General features: G+C 43.5%; 1 protein-coding gene across 1 annotated transcript in view; it reads right to left on the reverse strand.

The window, feature by feature from the left end:
- The window catches only part of LOC122548117 (unconventional myosin-VIIa-like), a 563,326-nt gene that overhangs the window by 485,429 nt on the left and 63,898 nt on the right, over positions 1-13,999 (reverse strand). The window contains exons 8-12 of the mRNA XM_087993862.1: positions 10,762-10,915; positions 9,778-9,854; positions 8,080-8,199; positions 3,597-3,739; positions 1,857-2,067 (exon numbers count right to left, since the gene is read on the reverse strand). Of these exons, the coding sequence (XP_087849988.1) occupies positions 1,857-2,067; positions 3,597-3,739; positions 8,080-8,199; positions 9,778-9,854; positions 10,762-10,915 (705 nt within the window). The remainder of the gene's footprint in view (positions 1-1,856; positions 2,068-3,596; positions 3,740-8,079; positions 8,200-9,777; positions 9,855-10,761; positions 10,916-13,999) is intronic.

Here is a 13,999-nt window from a genome sequence, read left to right on the forward strand (position 1 = left end):
TCCATTTACTCTGTAAAACTAAACTACCCAATTGCCCGCTCTGCTGTCAGATAGAAGCTACATGGACAACGTTGCCCCCCCACCCCCCACCCCAAACTGGCATCATATGCCGCACCCAGTGCCAAAATGTGAGCTCCATGTGGTGTATTGCTCCTTCCAATTGGCCAGGTTGGTGTCAAGTGGCACAGAAATTTTGAAGCAGGTATGAGTTTTGGTTCTAGCCCAGAAATTGTGATCAAGTGAGATCAGTGCTGGATCACTCTGAATCCTGGTGTGATCCCACCTTCAGAGTAACAGTGTCCCGGCTTAGTGGGGCAGTGCCATGGTCACTATTATGAAAATACTTAGCCCCCAATTTACCCGACTGACTAACACAGGATAAAACACTCACCAGGTTTCTGTACTTAACAAATAAAATGGTTAAAGACATTTATTCATAATTAACAATTAGCAGTTAGGAAATATGAATTGCTAACTTATCACTCAACAACCTAAACTCTACCCCGGTTTTAAAACAATTCTCCTCCTCATAAAATAGACAGACACACAAAGACAAGATTTGGTATGCTTGACTTTATTAGTCAGTTCATTGAATATTGGAGTGGGAGGTCATGTTCTCATTGTACAGGACACTGGTTAGGCCACTACTGGAATATTGTGTGCAATTCTGGTCTGCCTCCTATCGGAAGGATGTTGTGAAACCTGAAAGGCTTCAGAAAAGATTTACAAGGATGTTGCTAGGGTTGGAGGGTTTGAGCTATAAGGAGAGGCTGGATAGACTGAGGCTGTTTTCCCTGGAGCGTTGGGGGCTGAGGGGTGATCTTATAGAGATTTATAAAATCATGAGGGGCATGGATAGGGTAAATAGACAAAGTCTTTTCTCAGGGTGGGGGAACTAGAGGCCATAGGTTGAAGATGAGAGGGGAAAGATATAAAAGGGAGCTAAGGGATAACTTTTTCACATAAAGGGTGATAAGTGTATGTAATGAGCTGCCAGAGGATGTGGTGGAGGCTGGTACAATGACAGCATTTAAAAATGAAATTGGATGGATATATGATTAGGAAGGGTATAGAGGGATATGGGTCAAGTTCTGGCAAATGGGACTAGATTTTTTTAAGATACCTGGTCAGCATGGACAAGTTAGACTAAAGGGTCTGTTTCCCTACTGTACATCTCTATGACTCTATGACAAAACGTGAATATCAAGGATTACAAAAGAAAAAATAAACCACAGGCAGTACAGTTCATTCGCACTAATCTGGAGCTGACAGAATCCCTATAGTGTGAAAGTAGGCCATTCAGGCAATCAAGTCCACACTGACCATCTGAAGAGCATCCCATCCAGAACCACCCCATTCCTGTAACTCTGCATCTCCCATGGCTAATCCACCTTGCCTACACATCCCTGGACACTATGGGCAATTTAGCATGGCCAATCCGTCTGACCTACACATCTTTGGACTGTGGGAGGAAACCGGAAAACCCGGAGGAAACCCACACAGACATGAATGGAATCTAGTGTTGTGTAGCAGCAGTGCTCACCCTTGAGATACTGTGTCCCTCACCAGATGAGTTGCTGCTTTTAGTTTCTTGAAATTCCTTTTGGTTCTTTGCTGTTGGCACAAGGATGTTTACGCCCTGATTCCATTCACTGATGAGAATTCATCCTTTCACTGTCTTTAAAGACATTTGATTCCTTCAGCCGGGAGATTTGCAGAGAACAGTGAGTGGAAGACAGCCAGATGTTAGTGGAGACCTTCGGGTTCAGTGAGATTTGTCACCCTGCCCAATGTGTATTTTCATGCGAACAATGTTTCAGTAAATAAAAAGGGAATGCTCAGCCAGGGCAGCTTACCTTCGGGAACTTACTCTCCTCATCAATCAGTGAGATGATATTCATCGGTTTGACCGCAAGGATGTCTAAAGTCGTCTGGTTGTCAATGAAATCCATGTGCTGCCAGTCGATGTTCTCCTGAACGTACTCCTCCTGTTCCTCTTTGAAGACGCACTTCACGAAGAACTGCTGCAAGTGCTCATTGGCAAAGTTAATGCATAATTGCTCAAAGCTAAAAAAAAAGGAGGGACATTGCTATCACCATCCTCATTACCAACATCCACCAGCATCATCTATAGCAGTGCCCAAAGTAGGTACCAGAAATCACGAGAAACCATTGCAAAGAATCTAAAGGGTATCTCATTCTGGCTGGTACTGTGTTGAGAACTCTCCTTTTACCCCAGGAGGTCCAGCCTAACATAACCTTCTTTCTCTGTGGGTAATGGATGAAGCATTTCCTGGATGAGTGCAGCTCCAACAATACTCAAGAAATTCAACACCATCATAAGACAAAGCAGTCCACTTGACTGGCACCACCGTCGACATTTATCTCTTCACCATTGATGCTCAGGATGAGTGGTGTCTACAAGATGCACTGCAGCTACCCGCTCAGGATTCTCTGACAATACCTTCCAAATCACAGCCACCACAATCAAGAAGGGCAAGAGCAGCAGATGCATGAGGAAACCCACCCCCCCTCACGCTCCTACAAAATCACCTGACCTGAAGCAACACCGTCATTCCTTCACTGTCACTGGGTCACCATCTTGGAACTCCCTCACTAACATTACAGTAGCTGTACCTAAACCACATAGACTGTGGCCGTTCAACGTAGCTCAGCACAATATTCTCTCAGGAAATTATAAAACCTTGAGGCATAGAAGCAGATGTAGGCCATTCAGCCCCTCAAGTCTGCTCCACCATTCAATGAGATCATGGCTAATCTAATAATCATCAACTCCACTTTCCTGCCTTTCACCTCTAACTCTTGATTCTCTTACTAATCGAACATCTCAAATATAAATATACTTACCAACCAGCATCCACAGCCCTCTATGGTAAAGCATTGCACAAATTCACTACCTTTTTGAGAAAATAAATTCCTCGCCTCTGGCCTAATTCAAAAACCCCTTATGTCATTTGGTTCTGGATTCTCCCACAAAGGAAACAAGCTCTCCTCATCTACCCTGTCAAGCCCCTAAGTTTCTAATGTTTCTTATGTTTCAATAAAGTCATCTCTCATTCTTCGACACTCAAACGAGTACAGGCCCAAACAACTTAACTTCTTGTCATAAGATATCGCCTCCAAATCTGCTTTCCAAACCTTCTCTGGACTGCCTCCAATTTCAGTATTTCTTTCATTAAATAAGGGATTAAAACTTAGGTGAGGTCTAATTGGTGGCCTTGTATAGACTTAGTAGGACTTCCCTATTTTTATAATCCATTCCCACTGGAATAAAGGTCAGCATTCCATTTCTCTTCCTGATTACCCACTGAAATTGTGAAATTCCCAAATCCCGTCATGTGGCCTTGACAGTGATACCCTTATGCCATGAAAAATCCCACAATTTTTATGAGAATTGAATTTAAATTCTGTCAGCTGCTATTGTGGAAGTTGAACTGATGATGTTACCCTGAGCTCCTGGATCACTAGGGGCTGCTGATGTTATTGCTATCTCAGCCGCCATTCCCTTGACCATTGGAATGGAGCAAATCTAAACAAATACCTGCCTTGTCAAACATTTTAAAGACTCGAGATACCTGTTTGAATCAAAGTTCTCGAAGCCGAAGATGTCCAGCAAACCGATCGAACTGCAAACCTTTCCTGGACCCTTTGTGGTGGGTGTGTTGATGACAGTGTTAATCTTTTTCACGATCCACAGAAAGAGAAGATCGTATATTCCCTGGTTAAAACAATCATAGAGCTGGGTGATATTGAACATTGAGCAAAACTCACAAGACGCGAACTACATCTTAAAGACGCTAGTCTCAGCAAGTACAAGGAACAACTCAACCCCAACTCTCCACACACCAACTCTGGGGAGATACTGTTAGTTATATGGGCCACAGCCCTTTGAATGTTTTTTTGAAGCAACTTCAGGGCAAGAATTTATAATTATTTTACCATACTTAAAGAGTGACTGAATACTTAGGAAACTACCAGGTAAGATTAGATTACTTACAGTGTGGAAACAGGCCCTTCGGCCCAACAAGTCCACACCGACTCTCCAAAGAGCAACCCACCCAGACCCATTCCCCTACATTTACCCCTTCACCTAACACTACGGGCAATTCTCATGGCCAATTCACCTGACCTGCACATCTTTAGACTGTGGGAGGAAACTGGAGCACCCGGAGGAAACCCACGCAGACACGGGGAGAAAGTGCAAACTCCACCCAGACAGCTGCCTGAGGTGGGAATTGAACCCGAGTCTCTGGCACTGTGAGGCAGCAGTGCTAACCACTGTGCCACCATGCCGCCCTTAGAAGAGAGAATTCACACAGATTTCACATGGCAGCACAATGGCTCAGTGGTTAGCACTGCTGCCTCACAGCACCAGGTTCGATTCCAGCCTTGGGCGACTCTCTGTGTGGTGTTTGCATGTTCTCCCTGTGTCTGTGTGGGTTTCCTCCCACAATCCAGATTAGGTGAATTGTCCATCTGTGTTCAGGATTGTGTAGGTTAGGTGCATTAGTCAGGGGAAATGTACAGTAATAGGGGTAGGGGAATGGGTCTGGGTGGGTTACTCTTCAGAGGGTTGGTGTAGACTTGTTGGGCCGAATGGCCTGTTTCCACCCTGTAGAGATTCTATTCTTCTTCTATCATTTGTAAAAGCTCGACAAATCTGAAAGAAGTTTTTGAAATTGTAATGTAGATAGAGATGGAGTACATCTGGACTTTCTAATTTCATAAGGTACTACACAAAAGGTTAATATACAAGGTAAGGTACCGTGGGGTTAGGGGTAAGCAGATAGTTGGGATAAATGGGTCTTTGCTGGTTTGGTATGATGTAACTAGTGGGTGCCACAGGGTTCAGTCCTCAGGACCCAACTATTTACAATCTATATTACTGACTTGGTTGCAGCGATAGAAAGTAACAGAGCCAAATTGCAGATGACACTAAATTAGGTGGGAGAATGAATTGCCATGAAGAAATAAGATATTTTTAAATGGATATGGGCCAATGTTTGGCAGAGGTTTACTGTGAATAAATGCAAGGTTATCCGTTATGGTTGCAGGAATAGCAAGGCAACTTATTCACTAAAGTTCTTTGGCACAGAGGAATCTGGGTATCCTTGTGCATGGATCTCAAAAGTCGAGTATGCAAGTTCAGCAAGTCATGGAGAAGGCAAATGGAATTTGGCATTCATTGCTAAAGGAATACTTTATAAAAGTAGAGAAGTGTTGCTGTAACTCTACAAGGCGTTAGTGAGACTTCACCCCGAGTGTAACATACAGTTTCGGTCTCCTTGCCTGAGGAGGGTTATAATTGCATTGGAGGCAGTAAAGATGAGATTCACTGGATTAATTCCAGAGGTGAGGGGCTTGTCTTCTGAAGAGAGATTGAGCAGTTTAGGCCTAAACTCTCCGGAGCTTAGAAGAATGAGAGGACATCCAATTGTGGTATAGAAGGCACTTTCAGGAGATTGACAAAGTAGACATGGGCACTGGAGCGTGTCCAGCGGAGATTCACAGGGATGATCCCTGGAATGGTAGGCTTAACATTCGATGAATGGCTGAGGATCCTGGGATTGTGCTCATTAGAGTTTAGAAGGTTGAGGGGAAATCTAATAGAAACTTACAAGATAATGCATGGCTTCGAAAGGGTGGGAAGTTGTTTCTGTTAGGTGGGGAGACTAGGACCCGTGGGTACAGCCTTAGAATTAGAGGGGGTCAAATCAGAACGGAAATGAGGAGACAATTCGTCAGCCAGAGAGTGTTGGGCCTGTGGACTTCATTGTCCTGGAGCGCAGTGGAGGCCGGAACGTTAAATGTCTTCAAGGCAGAGATTGATAAATTCTTAATCTCACAACAAATTAAGGGCTATGGGGAGAGTGCGGGTAAGTGGCGTTGAAATGCCCATCAGCCATGATTAAATGGTGGAGGGGACTTGATGGGCTGAATAGCTTTACTTCCACTCCTATATTTTTTGGTCTTAGGGGAAGGATGTTTCCTCATGTGGGCCAATCTAGAATGAGAGCTCAATAGGGGATGGACAGATTTTTAATGAGTAATGGGTTGAAGGATTATGGAGAGTGCTCAGGAAAGTGGAGCTGTGGCCGAGATGACATCAGCCATCATCATATTAAACAGCGGAGCAGACTCGAGAAGGTAAATTGCCTGACTCCTGCTTCTAGTTCTTACGTCCTTAAAGTGGTGGACGGGACAATGTTCATGATGATTATTTCTATGCCCAGAAGGAAGGTGCTGAAGTTCAACATAAGAGACAGTTCATTAAAGCTGAATCTCATGGAATTGGAACCAATTATTGACCTGGTTAGGAAATTGCCTAAGTGGCAGGAGGATGGAGCCAATGAAGGATCATCAGGTATTTTGACAGGTAATGCACAATGAGTGCTGTCCCACCAAGATCTGTGTTTGACCTCAAGGATTTGCAGTATTTATTAATGTATTAGCAGAAAGCATAGGGGACTGTCAAAGAATACAGGAGAATATAGATAGACTGGAGAGTTGGGTGGAGAAGTGGCAGATGGAGTTCAATCCAGGCAAATGTGAGGTGATGCATTTTGGGAAGTCTAATTCTAGAGTGAACTATACTATAAACAGAAGGGCCTTGGGAAACATTGATGAGCAGAGAGTACTGGGAATTCAGGTCAATTGTACCCTGAGGGTTGCTGCACAGGTGGATAGTGTGGTCAAGAAGGCATATGGTATGCTTGCCTTCATTGGATGGGGTATTGAGTACAAGACCTGGCAGGTCATGTTAAAATTGTACAAGACATTGGTTCAGCCGCATTTAGAATACTGTGTACAGTTCTGGTTGCCACATTACCAAAAGGATGTGGACGCTTTGGAGAGGGTGCAGAGAAGGTTTACGAGGCTGTTGCCTGGTATGGAAGGTGCTAGCTATGAAGAGAGGTTGAGTAGGTTAGGTTTGTTTTCATTAGAAAAAAGGACACTGAGGGGCGACCTGATTGAGGTCTACAAAATCATGAAGGGTATAGACAGGGTGGATAGAGACAAGCTTTTTCCCAGGGTGAGGGATTCAATAACGAGAGGTCACGTGTTCGAAGTGAGAGGAGAAAGGTTTAAGGGGGATACACATGGAAAGTACTTTACACAGAGGGTGTAGGTGGCTGGAACGCATTGCCAGCAGAGGTAGATTCATTTAAGGTGCTTCTGGACAGATGCGTGAGTAAGTGGGGAGCAGAGGGATACAGATGCTTAGGAATTGGGTGACAGGTTTAGACAATAGATTTGGATCGGCTCAGGCTTGGAGGGCTGAAGGGCCTGTTCCTGGGCTGTACATTTTCTTTGTTCTTTGTTCTTAGATGGAAGCATAAAGATCAGGAAGTCTGCCAGTATCACAAAGCAGGCAGCAGCGCGTATATTGTAGATGAAGATAAAGCATAAACTTACAAAGAAATGTTTATGAATTAAGTCAGTGGGTAACACTGTGACAAACAGCTTTCGAACCAGGTCTCCCACAACAGAACTTCTAAATGTTGAAAAGCTAGAAAATGCAGAGCCCCCAAGAGACTTACAGAATTCAATCAATCCAATCTAGAATTGAAAGCCAGTTTCAGCAACAGTGAACATGTAATTGTTATCGATCGTTGTGAAAACTGTCTGCCTCGTTAACTTTAGGGAAAGAAATCTGCCATCCTTACCCGGTCTGACCTACCTGTGACTCCAGACCTATAGCAATGTGATTGGGGTCTTGAGCCCCCTCTGAAATGCACTTAGTTCAAGGGCAATCAGGGACGGGCAAGAAATGCTTTGACGCCATGAAATAATGAAACTTTAGTGAATTACGGAAGAGTCTCAGGGAGTTGGATCGGCTCCTCTTGTTCCCGTGCGGGGGAAAAGACCATCAGCCATTCTATTGGATATAGTGCCCTGCTCTCTCTAGAGCTCTGCATACAGCTACATGTGGAAGGGAGACAGTTGTGATATCCCCACAATGTAACTGTCATACACTCAATAAGAAAAAGTATCTGGTTGAGCAGTGGATGTGGATTAGTAAAGAGACAGGTAACACTTGTGGCTTTATTGTCTCACCTTCACCAATGCATCCCGACTAGATGCTGCCTGGGTTTTGCTGACTGGAGTGGTTACATTCTCCCCCCTGATCACGATGGATCTGTGAGTCAATGCCTTCTTCAGCTCCAGTGGGTTCACCTGTAGCATAGACAGGGAGACAGAGACACCATGTTATTCCTACACCTCCAAAGGTGAACGGAGCACAGTCAGAGCCCAGATTAGAAGCAGCAGCCAAGAGCTCACAGATCATAACTCATAGAATCCCTACAGTGTGGAAGTAGGCCATTCAGCCCATTGACTCCACACTGACCCTCCAAACAGCATCCCACCCAGACCCACCCGCCTTACCCTACCCCTATAATCCCACAATTCCCATAGCTAACCCACCTAGCCTGCATATCCATGCACACGATGGGCAATTTAGCATGGCCAATCCACCCTAACCTGCACACCTTTGGACTGTGGGAGGAAACCGGAGCACCCAGAGGAAACTCACGCAGACACGGAGAGAATGTGCAAACTCCACATAGACACTTGCCTGAGGCTGGAATCGAACCCGAGTCCCTGGTGCTGTGAGGCAGCAGTGCTAACCACAGATGACCTCAGGGGATTTCTCAAGGTCAATTACATCAAGTTCCAGCACTAAAGGGGCTTGCTGTTGGGATTGGAGGAAGGGCAGAGATGTGTAATGTTGTGTACATATTACTGCTTTAACCTCTTCCATCTCCTGCACACCACAACATTAATAATTATGGAAGTATTTTGATGAATGTGTTCTGGACTAGTTTCTTGATCACTTGAGGGGATTGGAGAGGAGTTTACTGGAGCTTGTTTACCCCACAGTGGACCTGGAGTTTTTTTTTAATCTTTGTTGGCAGGGGTGGGGGGGGGGGGGGGTGAAGTAGGACAAAGGAAGAGGTTGTGTGGAAAAATGTCTGTGCAGTGTTATGATGTGAAAGTGCTGGCATTGAACTGGGGTGGACAAAGTTAAAATGTTTATAGTCCAACAGGTTTATTTGGAAATACTAGCTTTCGGAGCTCTGCTCCTTCATCAGGTGGCAAGTGTGTCACTGAGATGTTAGCTTTTTCTTACACTGATAAAACATTAAGTTATCTCCAGACTGTGACTTGAAAGAAGTTCTGTGGTTTACATATTAATCAATTGAAACCTGCATCCCTATTTGAAGTGATTGAAGACTTAACAGCAGTCTAGATTTGTTCAATATATCGCATCAATTGTATGACACTTTTACTATAAATTCTGTGTCCTATGATCCTGTCCCAATTGCTGCCTGACAAAAGAGTAGCACTCCAAAAGCTTTTACTCCCAAATCAACCTGTTGGACTCTAACCTAGTGTTGTGTGATTTTTAAACTTTATACAGTGTTAGATTGACCATTGTGGTGTCTCTGCCTCAGCCGTCCATTTTGTAGCTTTGTAGGATCACTATGAGGACAGAGTACATCTGGTCCCTACAGTTCAATCCCTTGCTTCCATATGAACAGACCCATGGGATGTGGAAACATCCAGGAACAGTGGACAGCGAGGCTGGACACCTCTCTGAAAATCTGAGCCAGGGCCATTCTGTTTCTGTCTCCATTACCTTTCCACAGTCACAGCGATACATCCCCCCCATCATAATAGGACATTCACTCCTGAATATGCAAGCTCTATGGTAAAATGTGTGACATTTTTAATGAGGACAATTTCATTTACCTCAAGTAATTTTGTGGCCACGGAGAGATGCTTGGATTCCAAAAGCTCACAACAATCCAAGTTATCATACACAGCAGCTATATGGGAACACAGAATAAGCAGCATTGATAACATTTCAAAGAAATCTGAATGGCATTATATATGTGTGTGTCTGTGTGTATCTGTGTACCTGTGTGTTTGTGTGTATCTGCATCTGTGCACATCTGTGTCTATAGCTGTGTCTGTGCACATCTGTGTCTGCATCTGTGCAGGTCTGTGTATATCTGTGCATCTGTCTGTGTACTTGAGCACTTGCAGATGCATGTATGTGTGCCTGTTTGCGTGTGCAAATGCATGTGAGTGTATGTGTGCCTGAGTTTGTGTGCTTGCACATGAATGCTTGTGTGCGCGTATGTGATTATATCAGATTAAAAGTAAATGCCTATAAAGGTGTCAGAAATAGCAGTAAGTCTGAGAATTTGGAGATGTTTAGAATACAACAAAGAAAAAACAAGAAACTGAGAAGCAAAGGGAGAATGGAACATGAGTAAAGTCTCGCAAATACAATAACATGGACTCTAAAAGCTTCGATAGGCATTTAAAAAGGAAACATTTGGCTAAAACAAATGTCAGGCCATTACAGAATATATAATGGGGAACAGAGCAATGGCAGAGAAACTAAGTGATTACTTTGGGTCTGTATTCACTGAGGAAGATACATTAAGTATCCCAGACCTAGAGATCCAAACAGTTAGGGAGGATGAGGAGCTAAAGGAAAGTAGCATCAGTAAGAACCTAGTAATGGAGAAAGTAATGTGTCAGGAAGCATATTCTCAGGCCTGCCTGTTGTTGAAGCAACCTTCTCCTCCCAGGAGCCTACAAGGTATAGTTTAATAAACCAGGAAGCCATTTCCAGGTGGCTGTAGTTATTTTTATGGTTTCATGTATCTTCTACTCTGAAAGTGTAAAGATGTTGTCAGCTGCTTTCTCTAGTTTTTCTTTTACCTTGAAAATGCAGATTTCCCAGATGTAAAATAGCAGCCAGTAGCTTATTGATATCCCACTGTTCACTGTTGGAAAATGTCAGGATTTTCATAGCTGAGCAAATATCAGCATAGTGTCTGACGTCATCATGTCCATCAGTACTCGTACAGTTACCCTATGAAAACAAAGTCACATGCAACTGATCGGAGATGCAATTACCCCAAACACTAACCCATTTTAGAATGAATTAGGGAATTCCTAATTATTTGCAACCACCCTGCTAAACTCCAACTTACTCCTGGTATCATTGGACTCAATGAATCCCATTTGAAATGTGGAGTTGAAAGGTATGTGATGTATATATGTAAATACCTTTTTTGAGGATTTGAACTGTAAACTAGTGACACATGGTTGTGGTTCTGTTCGCCGAGCTGGAAATTTTTGTTGCAAACGTTTCGTCCCCTGTCTAGGTGACATCCTCAGTGCTTGGGAGCCTCCTGTGAAGCGCTTCTGTGATGTTTCCTCCGGCATTTATAGTGGCCTGTCCCTGCCGCTCCGGTTGTCAGTTTCAGCTGTCCGCTGTAGTGGCCGGTATATTGGGTCCAGGTCGATGTGTTTGTTGATAGAGTTTGTGGATGAGTGCCATGCTTCTAGGAATTCCCTGGCTGTTCTTTGTTTGGCTTGCCCTATAATGGTAGTGTTGTCCCAGTCAAATTCATGTTGCTTGTCGTCTGCGTGTGTGGCTACTAGGGATAGCTGGATGTGTCGTTTCGTGGCTAGTTGATGTTCATGGATGCGGATCGTTAGCTGTCTTCCTGTTTGTCCTATATAGTGTTTTGTGCAGTCCTTGCATGGGATTTTGTACACTACATTAGTTTTGCTCATGTTGGGTATCGGGTCCTTCGTTCTGGTGAGTTGTTGTCTGAGGGTGGCTGTTGGTCTGTGTGCTGTTATAAGTCCTAGTGGTCGCAGTAGTCTGGCTGTCAGTTCTGAAACCCTCCTGATGTATGGTAGTGTGGCTAGTCCTTTGGGTTGCGGCATGTCCTCGTTCCGTTGTCTAACGATCCGCATCCATGAACATCAACTAGCCACGAAACGCCACGACCAGCTATCCTTAGTAGCCACACATGCAGACGACAAGCAACATGAATTCGACTGGGACAACACTACCATTATAGGGCAAGCCAAACAAAGAACAGCCAGGGAATTCCTAGAAGCATGGCACTCATCCACAAACTCCATCAACAAACACATCGACCTGGACCCAATATACTGGCCACTACAGCGGACAGCTGAAACTGACAACCGGAAGCGGCAGGGACAGACCACTATAAATGCCGGAGGAAACACCACAGAAGCGCTTCACAAGAGGCTCCCAAGCACTGAGGATGTCACCTAGACAGGGGACGAAACGTTTGCCACAAAAATTTCCAGCTCGGCGAACAGAACCACAGCAACGAGCACCCGAGCTACAAATCTTCTCCCAAACTTTAGTGACATATGGGTTTTGGTCTATTTTCATAACGGGGTTTAAAATTTAATTAGGTCTGTCTTTCCAGAGCTATGATTTTAAATCAATATGTGCTCCTGGAGTGCTAATGAACATTTGTTTATTTTATTTAATTTGATTTGATTTATTATTGTCATATGTTTGTAGGTACAGTGAAAGTTTTTGTTTCGCATGCAGTGCAGGCAGGTCATACCATACAAAGTGCATTAGGGTAATAGAACAGAGCGAGGAATATAATGTTACGGCTGCAGAGAAGGTGCACAGAGAGCGAGATCAACATTAAATGTAAAATTTGAGAGGTCCATTCAGAAGTCTGATAACAACGAGGAAGAGGCAGTTCTTGAACCTGTCAGTGTGTGTTTAACATTTTGTATCTTCTGCCCAACAGGCAAGTTTGGAAAAGAATATAACTGGGGTCGTTAATGATGTTGACTGCCTTCCCAAGGCACTGAGGAGTGTCGATGGAGTCAATGGATGGAAGGTTGGCTTGAGTGATGGCGTTTATATTGTGGGGTTTGCAATAGAAGAAAGCATTGAAACATTAGATTGCTTTTGGGTTTAGAACAATCAATGATTGATTTTAGCTTAGAAAAATCAACGATTGAAAAGCTTTTGGGTTCAGCTCAGAGAGAACCTGACTGGAAGTAAATACACATAGAGTCTCTCCTAGATAAAAAGGAATTGTTTGGAGCACTTAAGGAAATAAGTTATCTCTGTGGAAAAGTGCAGTTTGGTAAATTTACAGACCAGGAGTATTTGGTTTGAAATTATCATAAGTCTGAAAAATTTCTAAGTTCTCAATTATGTGAATATTGCACAGAAAATCCCTCACAGTTCATAGGACCAGAACTTAGCAGAAATAGGACATTCAAACCTACAAATTTGATGGGAATTGAATTTCTCTGGATTTCCATTAACTGTAAAATGATGGTGTTGGGGAGTAGGTGGGATTTTGCGTGGCCGTGCTTTGAAATCTATGTTAGATAGTTTTGTTTAGATTAGATTGTTAGATTAGATTCCCTACAGTGTGGAAACAGGCCCTTCAGCCCAACAAGTCCACACCGACCCTCCCAGACCCATTTCCCTACATTCATCCTGACTAATGCATCTAACACTACAGGCAATTTAGTGTGGCCAACTCACCTAACCTGCACATCTTTGGACTGTGGGAGGAAACCGAAGCACCCGGAGGAAACACACGCAGACATGGGGAGAATGTGCAAACTCCACACAGTCAGTCGCCTGAGGCGGGAATTGAACCCAGGTGACCACTGAGCCACCATGCCACCCTTTAACTTAATTTTATTTCTCTTGTGTGATAAACTTCTATTTTATTGTTAAAACCAAATCTTTAGCCTGGCATATTTTAGGAAATGACTGACACAGTAAAATCAGAAAAAAAGAACCAAATATGACCAGATTTCATATCGGAATTTCACTTGTCTGGTTATATCATCATTTGGAATCCAATAGTTATGAAGATAAAGATTTTTCAATCTATATATATTATGTATCAAACTTGATAGAAGAACCAGTCAACCTTTGAAAGAATTTAATTCGACATGACACACCTTGATGTGGAAAGTGTACCATTTAACAGCAGGAGGTGTTCCACTGAAACAGTTTGAGGAGATCTGTCAAGGAGAAGCATTATTTTTGTGTGGCCCTTTCCTCCACACCTTTTGTTTATGGGCCCATCATTCTAATCAGCCCATGACCTCTGTCTAAATACAAGGTCAATTTGTCGAT

The sequence above is a fragment of the Chiloscyllium plagiosum genome, unplaced genomic scaffold (assembly GCF_037043375.1).
Source record: "Chiloscyllium plagiosum isolate Xiang-an unplaced genomic scaffold, Cpla_swu_hap1 HiC_scaffold_13, whole genome shotgun sequence".
NCBI classification, from domain to species: Eukaryota; Metazoa; Chordata; class Chondrichthyes; order Orectolobiformes; family Hemiscylliidae; genus Chiloscyllium; species Chiloscyllium plagiosum.